Below are 23,172 nucleotides of genomic sequence, written 5' to 3'. Positions count from 1 at the left end.
ATCCCTTTGGAGCTGGCAGCTGGGACACAGAGCAATGAGGAGCTCTGCCTGGCAACCAAAAACCCTTCTGTGACTAAAATATGAAGGAAGCAAATTCTTATATCACCTTGTCTAGGGCTTTCTTTCTTCCAAATATAAAAGTAATTTTAACATAGTCATTAGTCACTATGAGACCAATCTGCGGGGTCCAGTGCAGTCTGCAGACTGGGAGCAAGGCACAGAACATTCTGCAAAAATCAGGACAGAGCAGACCACAGTCCATGGCAGCAAGAACAAACAAGCAGAGTAAGGACAGATGAATGCAACAGCTGCCATGCAGCATCAGGACCTCTGACCTGACACAATGGAAAAAAATTCAGATTCATTGCCTTTTTGGCTATCACAACATACTCCAGTCATTAATAATTGTCTCTCATCTTTTGCACCAGAATAAAACTCTTATTGGAGCTTTTAAATTGCATTTCAAAAATTCATGGTATGATGAAATATATCAGGATAAACAACATTTTGTTTTTTGTTTAATTCAGGTTCAGTTTCAAAATAGCACAAAATTGAAAAACGTGGTTTCACAGGAATATGTCATATATGGTGTGTGAGCGGAGACTGCACCAGACAATGGCCTGGTGCAGAGGGATATGAGATGAAGAGGGACTCAAGGGTGATCAACACCTTTTCACATCATTGTCTTGCTACATTCAGCTGGGGCAGATTTAACCATCTAATTGTGTTTTAATTTCTTGGTGAAAATAATAGCTTCTAAAGGAAAATATAACAGAAAAACTCACCCACTGCAGTCTAGCCACATGTCTAGTTGCAATATACTCACTCACATTGAGTGAGTAACTAAATCATCTGGATAATTTAGTTATATTTATTATATATTTAGAAGTTGAAATTTAGAAGGAAAGTGGAGTCACAATCTGCTGGACGGAGTAGGGATGAGACGCTTTCAGCTTGCCTTTTGCCATCTGCCTCTGTCATCAATGGGATAGGGAAGAGGCACTTCCAGAGCAAATTGTCCCATCCAAAATCCTCTGAAATGCTTTTCAAAGGTGAGATATCTTGTCTGTGGAAGTTTTACTCATATTCATTTTCCAGACTAATGCAATTACCAGTGTTTTAGGCCAGAGAACAGAGGCTCCTTGCACAGCCTTAGCAGGCCAGGTACAAGCAGTACCAAACAAGCTTCCCTTATAAGTGGCTTCTGAGAATGATCAAGCTGCCTGCTTTTCTATTCCTGCACCCTGAGCTTGGCAGAATTATCAGCATTTAAAGGATCTCTTTGTGTTGCCTTTTGATACTTTGAAATGTGCAAAGGGTGCTCACACTTTGTGTGAGGGGTGCGTGACGGAAAGCATTTTCACAAAGGTTGTCTTTAGGACACATCCAACTAAGGCTGACACTGGAGGAGATTTGGATAGCTATTTCAAATTCACAACCACTCATCTGAGGGCCAAGTGGAATCACTGAGTTATCAAGCCTTGCCTTGTGCATGACACAGGTGGCAAAAATTTATGTATTCTTAAGCAGGATGAGGATTTTCACACTGACAACAGTGTAAGGTTTTATTCCTTGTTTTCTTTAATACTCCATGGTTTGTTCTGTTCTGCAGTCCATCTCTTTTCCATTGCTCTTTGCCTTAGCTTTTCAAGCAGCAGGATTTTCCCTGTCCCCTGTCCTCTACAAGGATCATTTGTTACCACAGTGCCCATAGACAAGTCTTCATCTTCCTGATCCCTCTTCTCCAGAGATCACTAGCACATTCAATTTGCAGCTGGAAAAAGTTCTTTCAGTCTCTGCTACTACATCCCTGTCATTGGCACTTAGCTCATTTATGAGTGTGTGAGATGTTTTTGTAGAGCACAGCATTTTTACTGAGAGGTGCAGGATAAATTCTACATGACACCAAATGAGACAATTTAAACTCAGAGTTCTTTTAATAATACCTTTAATCTAAAAATAATCATGCCATTATAAGGTTATTGAAAAAAAAAGTTAAAAGAATTAATTACAAAACTATGCAAAGACTCTATTATACATATATCTTTATGTAAAGATTTTGACCTTCACATTTAATCATACATCTGTAATAATAACATTCGACTGAGAAATTAATTTCTGCATAGCATTGAAGAATTTACTCTTAAATTCAGTTTTAGGTGCATAACAACACTTTCAATAATAATGTCAATAAAGCTGCAGTAGTAATGATGTACATCATTAATGTACATTAACGTACATGAATGATAAAGTACCTTGAGGATGGGTCTGAATGAGCATTCAAAGAAGACATTCCAATATTCTGAGAGCTCCACTTTCTGATGAAAATAGTTACTTTTATTTTTACAAGGAATGAGATGTGTTTAAAGTTAATTAATACTTTTTGCCTGACTTATTTTTAGCTTTTAGTTTCCTTATTTGATTGGCTACAATGAGAGCCATGATCTACCCTTTTCCTATAACTATCCTTTCACTAATTGCACCTGGCAGTGTGTAGATAAAGAGAACCAGGAAGATAACGAGAATGAGCAGAATTATACCAATGATGATGTACTTCTTGTAATTCCTCCAGATCAGGTGATACAAACATTTGAAAGGGTTTACAAACCAAGAGAAGGAGGTGTCTGGTCGGCTAAAGGGGAAGAAAGAAAAAGAAAATCTTTTTTTAAGGCAGATCCATCTCTTTCCAAAGTTATCCCACAGCAAAATATATATTTGAGACTAAAAAGGACCTTTATCTCCTTGGAACCCACTACAGGGATTAGAGGGAATGTCCACCCATGCTCACAAGCTGTTGGGTCACTTTTCCTCCACCCATTCCTGAACCAAGCTCCACACACAACTTGTAATGAAATTCCAGCTCACACATCATAAATACTTCAACTTATGTCATGATATAGGGTTCAAAATTGAAAACAAGATTATGATAAACCCTAAAGAAGAAATGCAGGCATCATAAACTTTAGTACAAAAGTTTTCTAGTAATTTCAAGGAATTTAGCACCACAAAAGTGGTAATGAGCCATGCAAAAAGCACAGTGATAGTCATAATGCCATAATAATCAGAGCCAGCTCAGGCAGGGTATGTGGCCCAAAATGGTGTTTTTTTCAGAAGGAAATTTAACACAGGCCTTGTGAAAACAGGAAATGATGAAATGAAGCCCAGATGGTTTGCCTGTGTACATGAAGAGCCACCTTCTTCCAGTGGAGAATATCTGCATCCCACAATCCAAGCTTTTTCCAAATGTTGCCCCATGTTTTGTTCTCCTCCATACCCAGAAATTTCTTCCCACTGTACAACAAAGCTGACTGCACACAGAGAGGAAAGCAATGTTCTATTTAGGGAAAAACTTGGCCTGGTCTCTCCTCTGCCATGATACCTTGACTGGGAGGGCACTGTGCTGCTGCTCCAGCAGCCCTACCCAGGCAGCATCTCCCAGCTTTTTCAGTGGGATGACCTGATGAATGCAGTGGTGTTGGGCAACACTAACACCTGCAAAACCTGGGCAGGTTGTCTTTCTCATCCAATGTCACTGTAATGGTGCAGATGGGGCAGAAATAAGGAGAATGAAATGAACTGAGGGTCACAAAAAGCTGTGGCCATGTCTCACTCCAGAAAGATGTTCCAGGAATTTAAGCAATGTCTTAATTATCTAGTAAAACTCAGCATTAAGCCAGTGGAAGTGAATGCCAATGTGACAGAAAGTCTTTTTATGAAAGACTGGGCTTTTTATTGAGGTGGAAATTATTCAGAAATAAATCATCAGATTAGCCCTCCAGGATAAAAAGAATTATAAAAAAACTGGGCACCCTGAAGATTAAAACTACTTGAGTAACAATACCCTTAGTCTGCATGAGTACTTTTCCAACTGCTTGAGTACTTTTCATAACCTTTAAAGGCTGGGGAAAAAAAAAAAAAAGAAAAAAAAAAGGAAGCCAGAGTCTTGCTTATTTAATTTGTTACCTTTGCAATGTAGTCAGTAGAACTCATTACCAGTTATAGAAGTGTATTTATGATAATAGACTGCATCTGGAAAGGCATCATGCCTTGATCAGCAGAACTGAAGAGATGAATAACCTCATAGGGCTTTGGCCAGCAGGAAATTACACTCATTGAATCTTATTCTTTGTTTGCATGTTTCTCTCTCTAGTTCACAGACATTTAATCTTTGTACACCTTTCTCTGGCACATCATAGAGTCGGCTACTATCTATAGCTCCTAGAAAATAATTTTTTCTTTTGAAATTATTTTTCTTATTAATTAAAAAGAATAATTTCCAAAAAAAATCTGAAAATTTCTCTGCTTCTCTGGGTGTTCTTACATGATGAGCAAAAAAAAAATAGAGTGAATGTACAGTACTGGCATAGAGATCTGGAGGTCCTGAGAAAAGAGGTCCTTGAGATCCACTCCTTCCTGAAGAGAACCTATTTGAAGGGTAGAATCAATTATTTTTTATGGCCCAGCTGACTGTGGCTACTCTGCATGTATGAACCACATATTGCATGATCTGGGGGCACTGAGCTGGTAAACTTTAATTTAAACTTTAATAAAATGAGGTATGCTATGCCTTCAACTTTCAACTAGTTTATTTTCTTTCCAGTGAGTGAGTGTCTAGCTAAAATAATTTTTACTATTCAGATGCTGATATTGCTTTAGTAATTTTAGGATTTATTCTGCTGAACTTTAAAGCTTAGGTGCTCAGTCTGATCCTTCATGGGCTGTCTGCATGGGGAGAGGAAGGATCTTCAGGAGGCCAGGTCATCTCTTTCCCCAGCTCGTATCTCAGGATATGTGTGCTAAGGAAATGGGACAAGTCCTCCACCTTACCATGAGCAGCTACAAAAGGAGCCTGAATGTTTTGCTTCTGAGACGGGTATGGCAAATGACACCATCCCCACCCTAGCTTGGATTTAATTGAGGCATACATCTCAGTTGAGAGTAGAATTATGTTGAGGTATATGTTGGCTGTGTATTCACACCACAAAAACCACTGATCACTCAGTGCAAGATCTGGAGGGAGACTCTGGTTTTGTGGCTTCTGGGTCAAAACACTCCCAGGCTGTGCAGCAGAGAAGAGGCCACCAGGCTGGTGACAACTTTTTGGCCCAGCAGCGCATCTGCAGATAAAATGCCCTTGAGCTGAAAACACAGGGAGCCCTAAGCAGCCATGGGTGCATGGGCTGGGTCTCAAAAAGTGAGAGGAAAATAAGACAGTGCCTTGTGCATCCTGTTGACAACCTTTTGGACATGTAATCCTTCTATTCCACTTAAAACTCCCTCTTAAAACTTCCTATGCTGATTGATTTCCACCACATGTATTTCAGAGCTATCCCAGCCCTCTCTCCTCTGAAAGAGGTTTCCACTACTGGGAATCTTTCAAGCAAACACCTGTCAGGCAAAGCTCATCCTGCCTTTGGGTGAAGGTGTTGGGTGAAGTGATGGATTAAAGTCTTTCCAAGGCTAGTTTTAAACTATGCTCTGATACCTCTGATCTGACAATTCCTTTATGCTGCTTTCTCCTTTCTCATGTTTATCCTGAGATGTATCTCAGACCAACAAAATTTAACAGAATGTGTAATCATCACCATTATGAATAGCAATTGAATTTTAGAAGCTTTGGTAGCAGGAAATATAACATCAATTTCTCACACTCATTTTTTATCCAGCTCATAAAAAAACCTGCTCAAGTGTTTTAGTAGAACAAAGCACTTGAGCCAAAATAGATTAAAAGTACTTTTTTCCTGAATGCAAAAAACTCAGCTGATACTTTTTAAATGTGACAAATACTGAAAGATAAATTGCTCCTTCTAGATCATTTGCCTTTTTTTAAACACTCCCAATGTCCTCATTAAAAAATCTTATGATGAAAAATAAGCATCTTCATTCTCTGAGTACGAAGAACAATAAAATTAGAGATGGAAGTTACATCCTTCACGTGTCTAAAGAAGGGAAATGATGCTGGTGAAAGGTCTGAGCACAAGTCTTGTGAGAAGCAGCTGAGGGAACTAGAGTTGTTCATCCTGGAGAAAAAGAAGGCTTCAGAGGAGACCTTACTGCTCTTTACACCACCTGAAAGGAGGCTGTAGCCAGGTGGGAATTGGTCTCTTCTTCCAAGTAACAAATGACAGGATGAGAGGAAATAAACTCAAGTTGCTTCAAGGAGGGTTTAGATTGTGTATTGGTGAAAAATTTACTGACCAAAAGGGCTGTCAAGCATTGGAACAGGCTTCCCAGGGCAGTGGGGGAGTCACCACTCCTGGAGATACTTAAAAGGTGTGGAGATGTCATGCTTAGAAACATGAGTTAACAATGGACTTGGAAGTGCTGGATTAATGATTGGACTCAATGATTTTAAAGCTAATTTCTAGCATAAACGATTCTATTATTACTATAATAAATATAATCCATCTGATCTTTATAGCTAACCAAACTGAGATGTTGACTCTATGTGTAAGCTATGATGATTTAAGATGTTGTCATGTACCAGGTCAGCTATGGAATGAGCTCATGTGTGAATTGCAGCTGAGGACAAATGCACAGCAATGCAATTTATTTGGGCTTCCAGAGGAAGCCATTTCAGCAAACCTGAAGGTGCTGCCAGCAGCAGTGCCAACCATCAGGCATTGCACAAGCTGCACAATTTCTTGCTGAAGGCTGCAGCAGGAAAGAGAAGGAAATCCAGGAGACCGGAGAGGAGGTGTTCCACAAGGAGGTCAGGTGGTTGCCCTTCCCCATCTCCTGCTGAATGCCCCTGCCCCAGCATGTTTAATGAGTATGCTCCCACTTACTTGGGCTTTTCCAAGGGCTCAGGCTCCTTTCGAGCTTTGCCCACTGGATTCTTCTCAGCTTCTTCTGCTGTGACCAAATGAAACTCAGCTTCCACCTTGCCCTGGATCAGAGAGAGAATATGTAAGCATCCAGTCCTGGTTATTATCACTAACTCACAGCAGGATTTGTCTTGTGGAGAAATTACGGAACCAGTTGAGGGCAAAAGAAATTGATTAAGGAAAATAAGAGAGTCTTTTCAGCTGAAGAGAAAGCACATAGGAAAACCCAGGCACAAATTGCTGACTTATGCTCAAGGACTGTAGGAAAGAGAGGTCATTTTCTTCCAGACTCACAAATACATTTTCTGCTTCTTAAATTATCATGCAATTCATCTGAAAAAACAGATGAATTTCTATCTGTCACACAATCCTGGCAGAGCTGAATTTCTGAGCTGGAAGCTGTGCTGCTGACATGGACCAGATGTAACCCATCAGCAGGGGGACATTCAGCCACTCACAAGTGCTGGAGCCATTGAGCTGTGGGGTCTCAGCTCACAAAAGGAAGATGGAATTTAAAGAGTCCCGTTACAATTCCGAGTGGATAAATCAAATCAGCTTTATAGAATCTGTGATGGATGAAAGACAGACAAATGACTTTACATATATTTGTGATTTTCCTACCCTATACCTTTGTGGATGGTGTTAATCTGAAGTGTTGATCTATGCCCACTGGCTGTGACTCAGCACAGAACAGGGCTGAAAGAAGGATGCCAATAAAGTTATAAATGTGGAAGAGATCAAAGTGGACTGGGAGAAAGGGAATTAATTGTACTAGAGTTGAGAATAGGGAAGTAAATCTGACGCTGTGACTCAGCACAGAACAGGGCTGAAAGAAGGATGCCAATAAAGTTATAAATGTGGAAGAGGGAGAGATCAAAGTGGACTGGCAGAAAGGGAATTAATTGTACTAGACTTGAAAATAGGGAAGTAAATCTGATATTTGGAAGTGGAGTTCATTCACTAAATCCATGGAAAGTCCACAGTCAGTTTCAAGCTGAATAAGGCAATGAACTTGAGGATGGCACTTTTCATTAAAACATTCTTTTTGCTGGAATATACAGAAATGTGAAGGAATGGTGAGCTTTAGGAAAACCCTTGGAGAATCAATGAAAGTCTAGAGACAGGGGCAGAGACCCCTAAAAAAGGACCAAAGCAGGTGAATTTATAGAGGGCTATACTACTGGAAATGAGTAGCTGGTAGCTCTTGGTCCATGTCCCACTAGAGAACTGAAGGCACCTGAAAAGGCACTTTAGTACTCAGTTACCTGGGTTCTTCTGAACCAAATATCTGGAGAACCATTAAAGCATTTGGAGGAATCTTGTGGGTTGTCAGTGGTGGTTGTTCAAAATCCAAAATTAGCACATTAGTCACAGAGAAAAGCTGTTCATCTGTAGTGAGCTGCTTACCGTGAGCTCCCCAGCCTTGATGAAAGGCCACCAGCCTCTGACGCGCTTCTGCTGAAATATGGAGATCTTGTTTTCCTCACTTGCAGCCACAACTGTGCCTAAGTCACAGCTCTTGGCTGTCTTTGCTGCCCGAGGGAACCCATTCAGGTCCAACTCAAGAGTGCCTGGAGAAAGAAATAATTTGACAACACTCAGCGACCAGACAGACACAAAGACTTAAATAGCAGCTTCCAGATGAGACCCATGGAGGAATTTAGCAGCTGAGGATCTCTCTGTACTGCCAGTCATTCATTTGTATTGCCCTGGCATTCTCATCTGGTTCCTAATTTTTGGCTTTACAAGAAATGTGTAAGTTTTCAGTGTGGTGTTTCAGAAAGAAAAAAGCAAAAGCTGGAGCTCAGACACTACTTTGTGCATACCTCTGCAAAACATGGGTCTGGTGAGACCTCAGATGGAGTTCAGGCACATCCATTGCATACTTACCCAAGAAATCATCTGAAGAGAGTCTTTCAAAATCCCACACCTGAAGCACCAGCTCAGCAGGTATTTTGCGTTCTGTCTTTTCTAAGGAAAATATGTTTTCTCTTTTAGTAACCACCATTTGTTTCTCTGCTGGGAGGTAGTGGAACGGGAACACAAAGCGCCAGTTGAAGTTGCCCTCTCCTGTCAAGGAATTGTAATGGACATCTGTCTCCTGTTTGTCCTCTTCCAGGCCCTTTATCCACCTACAGCAAGCACACAGTGGAAAGCATTGCTGTCACCAGGGGATCTTGAAATGTAATTGTTATTTGGTTTCAGGCCTGACCATTTACTAATTCCTCCCTAACCAGTAAGAGACAGCACAGTGTTCAGCATGGTGGCAGGCAACAACAGCCATGGCTTGGGATATCTTGGGACACAGGCTGCTGTAATGACCAGTGGTGATCAAAAGCTGAGAATGAGAACATGGATTTTATTTCAATCAGATCCCAAAGTACCACTTGGCCAGTACCAGTTTGCTATTGGCCAGGACACCTCTCTTCTTTGGGACAGGCAGTGGTGACAGCATCACTCGTTTATCCAGCACTAATCACCCTGTATTGATATTTTGTCACATTAATAAATTCTGTGTCACTGTCTCAAGACTGTGATCAGTGCTCAGTATTAGAGCCAAAATTTTTTGCAGTTCCTGTTTGCAGCCATAACCATGGTGTTTATATAGCTGGAGAAGTCTCTCTTTGGTTTTTTGTGCATTCCTCTTACTTTCTGCTACAGTGTGCACAGTATCAGATGTGCTGTGGTACAAAGGACAACACTTTCTTAAACATAATTTTCTCATCTGAAGAGAGGTAATGACCCAGCTAGGTGTGTTTTAGTTCTGTAGATGATTTATCACACCTTGAATAAAGATTAGCACTTTGTGCTGTATCCAAAGAGCAGCTTTTCCCCTGCAACCCCAATATTTCAAAAAGGAATTGTGAAAAATGGTAACAACCTGAAACGTGGCACTGCCTCAAGTACAAATCCATGCCTGGTGACAAATACAGTGCCACATGCACTGTTTGAACATAATGAGATTTGTGTCTTCATCATTAAGGCACAGAAGGAAAAAGTTTCCCACTCCTGGCTTCTCTGTCAGACCACTCTGGCACTGATGGCGATGTTCTCATCACACAGCTCAGCACAAAGGCTGGCCTCCTATTTAATTCCTCAAATTTGTGTTCTCAAAGCTACTCTGCTACTGCTCTGAACACACAATTCATATTGGCATATTAAGCTTACTCTCTAGGAGTGCAAAAATGGCAAGAAATCTAAGATCAGTCTGGCACCTGAGATTTTCAGTACTTTGTACTACCACTTATGCCCATAATTTCCTCCCAGACCTCCCTGGTACTCTTTTCTCTGATTATCTGCATCCATGTAAGCTCTAACAGTTCAAGATCTGTAAGTGTTTGATCCCTCTGTGCTAAACAGTGAGCTTGGTGCTTGTTGTGTGCCATCTCTGCCTGAGTAGGAATTAATGATTAGTGTAATTTTAGTTACTTGATGTTCAGAGGAAATAAAACAGGGCAAAAAGGGAGCAGTATCCCATATGGGTGAGTAATTTTGGCAGGCATTTAGTGCAAAGCGCAAAGGTCACTGAGTAGCTCATCAAATATTCTCACAACATAATTTTTTCCTCTGATTTTTTGAATGAAATATTGCATGTTATTTTGAAGTGTGAAGAACTTACCCTTTTACATAGATATCACTTGATTTTTGCCCCGTAAAGATATTTTCATCTTCTAGAATTACATCCTCTGTATTCCAGATTATTACCCTCAATTCATATCTGAAAAAGAAAAAAAGGATTGTGTGTAAAGCCCTGGTCAGGCACTAATGCCAGCCTCTATAGAATCATGTTTTTTATAAAGTGAGAATATTGTGTTTGTGCATCAGTCTCAGGCCTCTTCTGTTTACAAGAGTCTGGTGATAGAGTGGGGATGCAGGTTCCCCTCAGCTCATGGACTATAATGGACAACAACAGGGTCACTGCCAGCTTTGGAGGGATGGAAAATTCCTTGCTTTTTTTATGTCTGTTCATTTTCAACTTTTTTTTCACAAAAATACTGCAGTGGAACAAGGCAAAGTTGATCTGATCCAGCTTTGGAGGGATGGAAAATTCCTTGCTTTTTATATGTCTGTTCATTTTCAACTTTTTTTCACAAAAATACTGCAGGGGAACAAGGCAAAGTTGATTTGAAAAACTTCATCAGAGCTGTGTCCAAAACAGTGATCAGCTTGCTAATAAAGAACAGCTCCCTCAGAGGTGCTTTTTAGAAGAAATGCCTAAAAACATTGCATTTTGTGCAATCTAAGGCATTAAAGGGGAAGAGGACTGCTTGGAGAGATTTGCATTTAAGCATGTACAATCATCTTTAGAAATAACAGTAAAAGGAATTAGAATTTCTCCATCCTTTCCATTTCCTATATGCAAACATTTATGGTGGTCATCCAAATCTCTTGAAACTTGAGCTGATATACAGATATTGCAGGTGACATAAAAATTTAATACTGAAAAATTTAGGTTTTCCTTAAGTCATTGTATGAACTGCAAAATACATTAAAAAGACAAACTATGTTTGATAACACCAACATAAAATTTCCCTGATATGACATATTTTGTCTTGGAAATAGCCTCAATGTCAGGGTGTGGAACAATTTTCTTCAGAAGTTACCAGATACTCTACATCATGGAGCTCCATGAGAACAAAGCCTCTGCAATAACCAAAGAAATTTGAATCTGCAATGCCCCACATGAGTCTTGTTCAATCAAAGATCATCAATAAGAGGTGTTTTCACAAAGTGTTTGAAATTTTCCAGAGGCTGGAGCCTGTTTTGCTGCAGCAAAAATGCATTCATCACCAAGATGTGTAATTTGTGTCTACATGTACTGGGTTTTTTCCTCGTAATTAATGTTCAACAGTATTTTTCCCTGCTACAGTATACTACAAAAATGGCAACAACAATTTGGTTTTGTGGACTTGATTAGTTTTAAATCTTTTTGGATTGGAAAATGCTTGTTGTTGAGGAGTTTTATAGAAGGTTCTAGTTGGAAAGAAGTAATTGCTATACAGATTTTCTGTTTGTCAAATCAAATAATGTAGGAATAGTACCTGATGATGTTTCAGATGTGAAATTCTTAGGAAAGGCCTTGATAAAATACAGGATGGGCTCCTCAGAGAATTCTGTTTCTCATTTTAGTGTTTTCTTTACAACACTCAATTAGCTTGAACAACTATGTGCAGTATTGCATGTAAAGAACCATAAGGAAATGGGAGAAGGCTATTCCAAAGAGATCTCTTCTATCTGTTGCTGCTTTATGTGTTTCTTGATCTTATCCTTGGACAAATTTCTGGAAATCCGATACTGTAGTGCTATTGCAGCAGATTAAAGCGCTCAACCAGGGTCAAGGAAGTTATCTCAGTGAAAAAGCTAGTGAAACCAGAATTAATCCTTGCAGCCCAACAAGCAGATGATAACATCAGAATTACTTGCTCTAGCACCTGGAATCTCTTTATTATAAAGGATAAAGGGATAAAGGATAAAAAAGGATATCTTTGTAAGAAGCGTGTGATAGCTCTTGCTGAAAAATCACCAACAGTTCTTAGGGTTGTTTAATGGAGGAAACCAAACTAGATGCTCCCCTTTGACTTGAAGTCTTGTGAACCTAAGAAAACTTTCCTCAGGACTGGAGAGGTTTGTTTTAGTAGTTCATTTTCTATTTATTTCCAGACACTTAAGAAAGACTCAGTCTTTGAAGAGTTGTTGCCACTGTGGTGGGAGGAAAGCACAGAGTATTACCCTTTGGGTTTTCTTGGTGAAATGTCCACGGGGGGTCCTGGCAGAGGCATATCATTAGGAAACATGTCAACCCACATCTGTACACGACCCTTGAAAACAAAGAGATAAACATCCCTGTCAACCTATTTCACAGAGGATTTAAAAGGCTTTCAATGTAGTTCTGACATCCAAAAACACCTCTTCCTCTACAAGTACCAACCAGGTCAATATCCTGTAACTATGGTTAATTGAGGAATTTTGTATACAATATCTTTGTGCACATATTCTTTCAATCTTTCAGGTATTTGGTGGTGTTGAAATAGAGCTCAAACACTGTCAGCTTCAAGGTAAAATCCATGCAAAACCAGTGTGTGATGAACGGAAAAAAAGGTGAACAAAGGTTTAGATACAAGCAGAGGTTTTTTTAACTTAATAAAGTGTCCTGGCTTTAATAAAGTAAAGCATTTAAAAGAATAAAAATTTGCAGTTACACCTGGTGTGATTACTGTGTATTTGGGTAAGTGGCTCTGTACACACATGGGAGTCAATTTCCAGGTTAACACTGTGCAAGTCTCATGTTTGGTGCAGCACTGGAGTGCTGGCTCCATGTTTGCAGTTACAAATAAAAACCATAATAACTGGAGGGAATAAAAACTGCTCCTGGGTCTACCATCACCAGCACCTCTGAGCTGCTCTACCTGTTCCATGCCTGGCTTATCCTTATGGTAGAGAGGCCGAGTCTCAATGTGCTCTGGGACCAGTTTGTAGCCAGCTCCAGGGATTTCTTCCCAGGCACGTAAAACCTTTAAGGAGAGATGTTCGTATGATTCAACTGGCTCCTCTACAGGAAAGAGTAAAACAAAAAGAACAATGAGAGCTGAATTATAATATTGAACCCCTTGGTAACATGTTTCATTAGTTATTAGAGGTACTCATTAAAAATTTGCTTGAGTTAAGAGGAAGGTTTTATGCATTCCAGCTAAATAAAGAAGGGCCTTAAAATACTTCTAATTTGCATAAGTAAGGGAACCCATTGGGTTAATTAGAAGATTAGCACTCAGGCACCAGTTTTCCTGTAAAGTACAGCAAATCATTCCACTGTTACAGAATCTGTTGTTAACAGGAAGATGGAAGAAACTGTCAGTTATTCTTTTGGCAGAAAATTGCAAATTTTTAAAGCCTGTGAAAGACAAGGAGACTTGGATCTGACAAAGCTGACAGTAAATAGGCACTAGAAGTTAGCTATGCCTCCTTTTACTTTGTAATGGCAACAGCAAAGACCTTAGAGAATTTAATCACACCTCAGAGGAAGAGCGTTGAAGTCCATGGGCAAGAACATTTCCCCTCCTCACCCTTTCACCTTGGCCACTGGAAAGGAAAACCAGAGAATGCCAGAGAATGGCACCTCAAGGAAGAACCAGTGCTAATACTGAAAGTAGTGTGGATGTTAGAAAGCAGAGAAAGCCCTTTGAGGTCTTTCCTCCCTTTTTGTGTGGGCTCCACACAAAAGGAGCCCAGACTTTTGACAAGTGATATCTTCTAGATTAGAAGTCCCTAAGTGAGAAGAAGGTTAAGATTTATTTGTGTCAACAAATTGTTATCGTTTTTCCTACGCATGTTGCTATGTCTGAATTACTGATTGTTGGCAAAAGACTCATTTGGAATTTAAACAGTAGGTATTAAACCCTCCCTAACAGCTCAGAGAGTGAGGAAGGATGATCTTGTGATTATGAATCTTGGTTCCCTCTTGTGCACCAACATCTAATTTTAGCCAGGTTTAGCAAGATCTCTGGCTTCTATTCAGTCAGGCAGCCTCAGTAACAATGACTCAGATTATCCTACAGTATCCAAAATCTTGTATCCTCTCAAAGAAACCTTTCTAAAGGTTTTTTTTAATGTTTTTAATTTTATTTTATTTTTTTTTTTACCCCTGAAGATACATATTTCTTCCCATTGGCTACAGGTGATCCTAGACTACCTGGGAGTAGTGGACAGGTAGTTGGAGTAGGTGATTATTGTAGGTCTGTTCCAACCAGACTATTCTTATCCCATCCTATCCTATCCTATCCTATCCAACTTCTTTGTTCCTAGAGCAAAGTTAAATTTTTCCTTCCCTTGCAAGTTAAAGCTGGATGGATAATTATATTTTTTTCCACCTGTACAGTGGAAATGGGACCACTTCCCCTTTTCAGTATGCCTCTAGAGCTCAAATCTGTGGCCTTTGCTAGTTTTACAGATCCAAATTATGGCCACCACAGAAATCTATCAGGAAATAAGGACCCAGATGTACTTGTCAGAACAGCAATCTGGATAGAAATTATGTAAAGCCCACATGCAATAAACTAATTCTGTACAATATGAAAAACTTGTGTACATGAGTCTTTTGGTCTTTGCCATCTGGTTCTATATTTCCTTGCTTCTGATTTCCATCATCTCATCTGACACTGGTTTGTCTGAAGCTCACTTTAGTGAACCAGAATTTTGATTGAGACATCCTGTTGCTGGTAATCACACTCAGTCATCTGCTAGTGAGGAAAACAAACAGCAATATTGGAGTAAAAAATCTTTCAGGCCAAGAAACCAAAAATGGATCAACTCTTCTCCCTTCAACAGTGCTTCTTTGGCAGCCTCCCACTCAAGGTGTGAGCTGTATTTTGTAGTTGCTAAGAAGAATGTGTCAAAGACAAACCAACACTGATAAGGGACTGGAGGTTTTCTTACACTGCCACAGTGTCCACCACTGTCTCTGAGACCAGCTCCTTTCACTCCCCATGAAAGGCTCCATCCTCACATCTATTTTCCTTATTCTAAATACAAGACTGAGTCATAGAATGGTTTGGGTTCGAAGGAGTGTTCAAAGAAAATTTTGTTCATGCCCCCTGCCATGGCCAGGGCACCTTTCACTGATGGCTCTGTCCCACTCCACCCCAATGTGATATGGACACTGGAGGTCCCAGTTGCTTTGACTCTTTTTAACCTGGGAACTCTGACAGTAAGTTACACCCTGCCATCTGGATTCATGGACCCCACAGATACCTGGATTTACAGAGTGCTATGTCAGTGCTTCGGAAGGGGAATCAGAGTGGCAGTAACCAAGAGGAGGAAAAAAACAACACACAGGAAGGACAAGTAGGTAAGATAGTATGGGCTAATAAGTGGCCTGGAATACAACTATGGTCAGAAATTGACCTTGAGTAACTCCCTTCAAAACAGTATTTCTCTTCCCTCTACTTCTCACTTCTTGAGTCTGTCTATTGCAGTGTTTTAATTTAAACAGAGAATACATTCTTTGAAAGGCACTTCCTGACTTCCCATGCTTTGATATTTTGTGGGGAAGGATTTCAGAGCATGCACAGACCAACACTAAGGCAGAAGACATGTTCCAAGAGGGTCCCCCACACTCCAAACAATCTTGGACATCCCATCCTTGGGATCGGGTAGGAGCTAGTCCAAGGTGTTTCCCAACAGCCATCACGAGGATGTCAAGTCATCAGCAGCAACTGTTTCACTCTACAGATTCTTTGCAATTAAGCTACAGCAAAGACACAGCTTCCTTGCCAGAGTTACATGAGTGTTTAAGAGCAGACACAGGTTCCAGTAATCCGTCTTGGGAGTTCACAGCACAACAGGGCTCCAGCCACACCTTGGCAGGCTCCTGGTACTGCTACAATGCAAAGGAAGGATGCTGAACTACTTTGTTACCATTCTCATCTTCCGTGAAGACTGTCTGTCCCTTGAAGATTTTGGTTCCTACTTGTATCTCTCCTGGCCTCATGAAGGGTCCACTTAATCTGTAGTCCTTGCACAGCTTAGTGAGGATCTCGCTCGGCTTGGTTGCATCTCGCCATGCATTGTATCCTTCTCTGCAAGGAGGGGACAGAGTGAAGAAAATGGGTGAGGTTTTCCTTCAGAATAGTGCACTGACAGATCAAGAATTTCAAAGCAGAGATTCGCTTTGTGGTCAGTCACCCTGACGCCATCTCAAACTTTTCCTTTGTCCAGCACGGCTTCTTACTTAAAACACTGCCTCTTTCTGCTCAGGTCCTTGGAGATCAATCACTCCTTTCTCTTAAAACACAGGAGAAGCTGAGGCAGGCTTAGATAAAGTCATAGCATGGGCGTAGCATGGGCATGCCTCCCAGGAGGAAAAGGAGCAGAGCTTGTTCCCTGCTGTACCTAAAGATTTGAGTTTACATGTTCTGCCTCCATTCAAGGAAATAATTCTGCAGCTCCCAGATGCAAAGGACAAGTTCAGGTTATCTGACATGTAATAAGTACATGAAGAAATATCTCACACTGGAGATTGAGCTGGCAAGGGAAGCTTTGGGGTTTGGTCAGTGTTCCTGATTGCTTTTTGACATTGTACACCCTTGGTGTGTAGAAAAAATGACAAAAGATCATGGAAGAGCCCCAGGCACACATCTCCCAGGTTAGTGCCCGACTCCAGGGCAGCTGAGTCATTTTAGGTTGATTTTCTCTGCATTAATTATTTTTTATGTGCAACATCCTTGTGAGTGCAGCTGTCTGGCAGGGACCAGAAGCTCAGCCTCACTGCTCCACCCCATCACAGAGGTCATGTCAGGAGCCTCTGCTCCTGCTGCCCCCAGTCCCACCAGCCTTGCTGCAATCACTCCAGCTGCAGCTGAATAGTAGAGAGCAAAGTAGAGCCTTGGCATAATTTCTCTGAGATATTTTTCCTATTTGCCCTTTATGCCTGTTCAAAGGCAGTTTTTCAAGCAGGTATGTTGTAAACATCAGCTGTTTACTATCTAAAATACTTCTTGAACCAACAGTGGTGTTAATTTAAAAATATCCATTCCCCACTGAGGCTGGCAGCGACCCAAAGCCACCACTAAGCTCTTTGGTGAGTTTTAATTAAAATACACTCTGTGACACTTCTATACTGGAGAAAGCACAATATCTGGAACACATCTGTAATTTCTCCTTCAAGTCAAATCACTCACTGTGAGCTCTGCTGCTGCCTGAAGAAGTACTTACATTTCATATTGACTCTGTAAACCACAGGTGGCTCGGTGTCTGCTGTAGAAGCGATTTTCCAAATCAATTTTAGTCTCTCCAATAAGATCATCTGTCCCAATGAAGTCATGGTCATAGATCAAGACTGTGAGCAAGGAATCCTTGGGGAATGTAGCTTGGATTTCAAATGATCTACAGGAAAAATTGAGACCTACATGAAGTCAAATCACTTTTGAAACCTCAAAGGAGAGGCTAATTAATGCCGTGCAAACTGTGTGAGTGGTGCCTCTTCTAATAAACAGTGGGCTTTTTTAGTAGTGCTTTTCCCTTCAATTAAATACATGAACATGCTGGAAACACAAAGTGCAAAAGTATATTCTTTCCCTGCTTTCCTAGCACCCTGTGAACAGTCCTAAGATTGTTCCTACAATCCTGAATCCAGTAATACTAATACAGCTGTACGTAAGGGTTCTCACACATTTTTCAGAACCCCCAAAAGGGACATCTAAGTATTTTCTGTTTTCTTGCAAAAGATGCAGGTTAAATATTGAATATAGGAATCTGGGGGCACCCAACAAAATGATCAGGCAAAAGTTTTAAATAAATCTCAAAAAAGCAAAGAACTCCCTTTTCACTCAGTGCATTTTTCAGGAGTCAGTTGAGATGTGATGGGAAGTCGAAAATATAAACGTGATTGTAAAAGGGATTTTACAAATTAGTGAAGGACAGGACATCCTGATCACAACACTGGCTCCAGATTTCTCCAAAGCACAGAAAAAACTGAGCTTTGTCTCCTGAAGGATGAGTTTTCTACTCTTCCTTCTGTTCTAGGGTTCTTCTGGTCCAAAATAGGATCATTTTTCTGTCTTAATGTTCTTCCACCCTGATTTAAAATATTTTCAACCTTCTGAAAATAGAGAAATTTACGGGAAAAAAAAATCACAGCTATTAGCATTGAGACTATACATAACTCTAAAGCACTGATAACACAAACTGGATCTTTATTGACAGCTTGCCCCTGGCTCCCCCATTCAGAAGGCTGTCTGAATTAAAAAAACTCCTATGTCCTAGAATTATGATATTTATTTAGTACTCTATTCAATCTGAAACAGCAACAAAGATTGTGTAATCACACTTTACTGTTCTGATATTTATTTTGCTTTAAACTTAATGGAGAAATTTACGGGAAAAAAAAAATCACAGCTATTAGCATTGAGACTATACATAACTCTAAAGCACTGATAACACAAACTGGATCTTTATTGACAGCTTGCCCCTGGCTCCCCCATTCAGAAGGCTGTCTGAATTCAAAAAACTCCTATGTCCTAGAATTATGATATTTATTTAGTACTCTATTCAATCTGAAACAGCAACAAAGATTGTGTAATCACATTTTACTGTGATTAATTATTGTATTAATTTTTACAGACAATTATCATTTGTTGCCTCATTTCCTCTCACACATCATTTTGCAAAACCTCTCACAGATTGCATTACTTGATCTGTTTTGGTGGGTATGAAAACAAAATATTTTATTATCATACAGTGTGACACCAATTCCCAACATTTTAACCATCAGAATTACAAAACATCCAAACAGGCAGAAATCAGCATATAGCAAACACTTAATAACAGCAACAGTGGTAGCAAGAGATAAAGCACAAATTACACTGAATACAAAAATAAGTCATCACTGACCTTCCAAATATCGGGTTTAGCTGCTTGGGGATGTAGTTTTCCCTGTCTTTAATTTCTGTGTTGCCCAGCCTCAGCACAATGTAGGGATCTGACTTTCCATCTGGATCAGCTGGGCTGAGGTTAAACGCCTTTTAAGAAGAAAAAAAGTGTCCTCAAGAAGTTTGCTTAAATACAGCAGGGTCCCTACACATGCCTATGGTTTTCCTGTCCAGTCCTGGGTGTTCTGGAAGTTCAGGGGCTTTGCCTGACTCATGCAATGTAAAATTTGGCCTGTGGTTTTGTAGGCTACAACAAAAAGATGATCTGGAGAGTTTGCCAAGCTGGAAATGTTGTTCCATCACTAACATAGAAAAAGCTGAGCAGGAGAGGCAATGCTAAGGAAGAAGCTGGGTGCACAAGTGCAGGTAGGATTCAGGAAAGATTTACCCACAAATATTGTTCCAGATCATTGAACAGTGCAAACCATCTCTTTATAGAATCACAGAATTGTTAAGGTTGGAAAAGACCTCTACGTCTTTATATTCATTCAGGAAGTAAAATTATCTCTTTATGTCTTATTGCCACAGTCCCTCTGCATGCCATCTTTCTGTCTTCGATTATTTGCAACTTTCTTGTTTCTCTGAAACACCAGTTTCTTCTACCCATTTTACCTCTCACACCATTGTCTCTCATCTTGTGCTCTGTATTTCTACCTTAATCTACCCCAAATTTATTCACATGTGGGCTGAAAGTTCTGCTATTCACAGGCCCTCAAAAATGCACTACCATTTCCCTCTTACTGAGGTTTTGTTTAAATGTGTGTAATTTTTAACAGCTCTATTCATTAAAACTGGCTGCATTTGCATATTGTGGCTGAAATGGGTTATCTGTACTATGTTAGGATCCAGAGCTTTTAATTTCAACAAGTAGAGTGATTCTCCAGTGTTGCAGAAATCTCCAGATTTCTTGTGAGGAATACATATAAAACATTTTCAACTCTGAGCACACATTTTTACAGTATGAAATGCGGTCTGAAACATGACCAGAAAAAAGCCCAAATCCCATGGATGACGATTTTCAGAAGCTTCACTGCAAAGACACTTTAAACTGAGTTGAAAAGAAAAATCCAAATTACTTCAAGGTTAAAAGAGCATCTGTCTACTTACTGCCACGATATAAACCCTGATGAGCACTTTGACAGGGTGGTTTGGGGGGATCCCTTGCAGGATGTGGGGCTGCCCTCCATCCAGCAAGCTGCCATCCTCAGGACTTGGGTAAATGCAGAAGGAGCCCTGGAAATACATTGACTTTTATCTCCCTTGAAAACAGATCAAGTGCAATAAAAAAACAACCCTTTGAATGAAAAAACCATTACTCATGTAACTTATTTTGTGGTAGCCCTCAAAGGGAACCCAAACTGCATTGAAATAAACATCACCTTATGTCTTTTCTCTACAATGTGGTACTATTATATCTAGATATTTACAAGGAGTACCTCTGTGCCTATAGACCATTTTAAACTAATACCTGTAGGTGTTCCAAATCCAGTTTTCTTATCATTAACATTTTAAAAATAATATTTTGACCATAACTGTATATTGGCAAATTAATAATTCCATTAAGTTTCATAAGAGTGTGAGAGGAATCCAACTGTGTTTTTGCAGCTCAAATGGATCAATATTGACTCATGTTGCTGAGTAGCTCACACTGCCTGAAAGCAACTAACAACAGTTCTGTCATTTGGACAGAAATCTGCATTGCAAGCTAATTAAGATATCAATGAGTTTAATCAGTTCCTTTAAACTACAAACAAATCCTAATAACATTGCTCAGGCTTTGAACTTTTCAGATTGCCTGATGGAGCCCTGGATGAGGCTGCAGCTGTGAGGGCCTACACCTAAATTACACAAAATTACATGTAAGGTTCTGTAACTGATAGTGTAGAAACCAAGCTGCATTAGTGAAATTTGGACTACATAATATCTCTTCTTCCATTTCTCTAATTTCAAACTCCTTGCAATTCCTTATTTCAAAACAGGAGTGAACACCTGGTGCTGGATGATGCTTTTTTCTATCAGATAATGGGAAAGGAAAAAACTTGACTCTAGAAATAATAAAACTAATTCTATTTACAACAGACTAGCAATATTTATTTCTTTCATCCCTGGCATACCTGATATATGTATTAAAACCTAAAATCTCTAAATTATTGCCCATTTAATTAACATTAAGGCTTACCTTAAATTTTCCTATTATTCTGTCTTCAGCGTCAGCATGAACTTCATCATTAGATTTTCCTCTTAAGAGCTGGAAAGTTTTCACCCAGTCCTCAAAGTTATTAAATTCACTCTCCAAGTCTCCTTCATAAATCTTTGAAAATAAAAGAATGCTAACATTTTGTGGTGCAGTGAGTATATTTATAGCAACTTTTTTATTAAAGAATGAATAGAAATGAATTTTGACCCAAAATTCAGACTTTAATAAAAACCAAGGTTTTGCAAAATCCTTGAGGAAAAGAGTTAATTCCCTGTTTAAAACAGGACCAATTTTGTCCTCAACCAAAGGCTTTCCCCAGCTACTAAAATGACACATTAATGTAGCAGCTGAAAGTGAATCTGGAGGGGCCAAAATGAACATTTTTAGCCACTGCTGTGAGTGAAAAATTGTGTATGTGCTGCTCTTTGCTTCTGTTTCCTTGCTGCATTGTGCCTTTGTTGACTTGACCTATTCTATCGTGTTAATGTGATAAAATTTGAGTGCAAAGCACACAATAATAAAGTGCTGTGGGGACAGAGCTTTAGGGTAGCTCAAAAGACCAAATAATTTTTCAAAGAACATGTTTTTTCAATACTCTCCCCCAGTAATTTATCAAGCATGAAATAGAAGGGCCTATACTACTGCAATCTCTTAAAAATGGAAACAGCAGTTTCAAATTCCCATTTATTCAGCCACAATCTAATCTAAACTGTCTTAATCTTTTCAAACCTCTCATCTCTCCAGACATTTTGCACAGCCCATATAGCTTTCTTTAAATTCCCTCTATCATTAAACAACCAAATCTAATGTGAGCTGAGTATTATTTCCCAACAGGAAGGATGCACTAGCCATCACAGTAATGCTTTCCACCTCTTTTTTCAGACATTCCTAATAGGCTGCAATATTTTTAACATGAAGTTTGGGATTTCCAACTGCAGTATTTTACATGCAAACAACAAAACTGAATTTCACTGAAGTTTCTCTGGGTTTGTCTACACCAATAAATTCTATGTCTAAGACCAAGTGGGCCACACTGTGGTCTCCTCTGTGTCCCTTGTGCTGAAGGGCATTATCACTATAATTTAGTGTCTTTTATTCATTTTAAAGTGTCTGAAATATATGTAAGGAGGGTTTGCCAAACTCAGCTGTGATGTCAAACTTTGGAGACACAGTGAACAACAGCCTTAACTCAGCCTTATTTTTCTCTTACCTGCAGTGTTGCTAGGTTTGGAGTTTCCTTCTGTATCCTTTTCAGTGTCTTATCCTTCTTCTTTTTGTCTGGCTCATCCTCTATGATCAGTGCTATGTGGTCAGAAGTCTGCTTATCTGCAGAAATTTAATGACATCATGTATGTTTCAATAAGCAAAGCACATAAAAGCTTCAGAAAAGGATGCAAAATACATTTTATAAAGAGTTCTTCTTGCTCTTTCTCTGTTTATTCCTCTACTGCCAGCCATAGGGATCCTCTCTTTTACCACTGGTCCTCCCAGGCAGAGAGGTGGCAATGTATGCTTTCTGTGGCTGCCAGTCTTCATAAAGAACTTTCTGGACCAAGTGTGAAGGTGTCCTGCATGGCCCCCTCCCTGATGGCCACCTCCCAGACCACCCTTTTCCTCCCTCTCTGACTCCTCCCCAATGCAAATAAACAGGGTTTATCAGCTTTCACATAAAAATTAAGATTTATTTAAAACTGAAAGCTGTTGTTTAGGCTGACAACTACTTCAG

General features: G+C 39.8%; 1 protein-coding gene across 1 annotated transcript in view; it reads right to left on the bottom strand.

The window, feature by feature from the left end:
- Positions 1-2,265: 2,265 nt before the first annotated feature.
- FER1L6 (fer-1 like family member 6) overlaps positions 2,266-23,172 on the bottom strand; it is a 68,180-nt gene continuing 47,273 nt past the window's right edge. The window contains exons 28-40 of the mRNA XM_039715407.1: positions 22,657-22,772; positions 21,429-21,560; positions 20,357-20,482; positions 19,212-19,339; positions 17,535-17,705; positions 16,239-16,399; positions 13,235-13,377; positions 12,558-12,646; positions 10,447-10,545; positions 8,718-8,959; positions 8,235-8,398; positions 6,789-6,889; positions 2,266-2,632 (exon numbers count right to left, since the gene is read on the bottom strand). Of these exons, the coding sequence (XP_039571341.1) occupies positions 2,446-2,632; positions 6,789-6,889; positions 8,235-8,398; positions 8,718-8,959; positions 10,447-10,545; positions 12,558-12,646; positions 13,235-13,377; positions 16,239-16,399; positions 17,535-17,705; positions 19,212-19,339; positions 20,357-20,482; positions 21,429-21,560; positions 22,657-22,772 (1,859 nt within the window). The 3' untranslated portion in view covers positions 2,266-2,445. The remainder of the gene's footprint in view (positions 2,633-6,788; positions 6,890-8,234; positions 8,399-8,717; positions 8,960-10,446; positions 10,546-12,557; positions 12,647-13,234; positions 13,378-16,238; positions 16,400-17,534; positions 17,706-19,211; positions 19,340-20,356; positions 20,483-21,428; positions 21,561-22,656; positions 22,773-23,172) is intronic.

Source organism: Passer montanus, unplaced genomic scaffold, assembly GCF_014805655.1.
Source record: "Passer montanus isolate IOZ18808 unplaced genomic scaffold, ASM1480565v1 scaffold33, whole genome shotgun sequence".
Lineage (NCBI taxonomy): Eukaryota > Metazoa > Chordata > Aves > Passeriformes > Passeridae > Passer > Passer montanus.
Note: the sequence above shows the minus strand (reverse complement) of the source record. Positions and strands in the feature narration are given on the sequence as shown.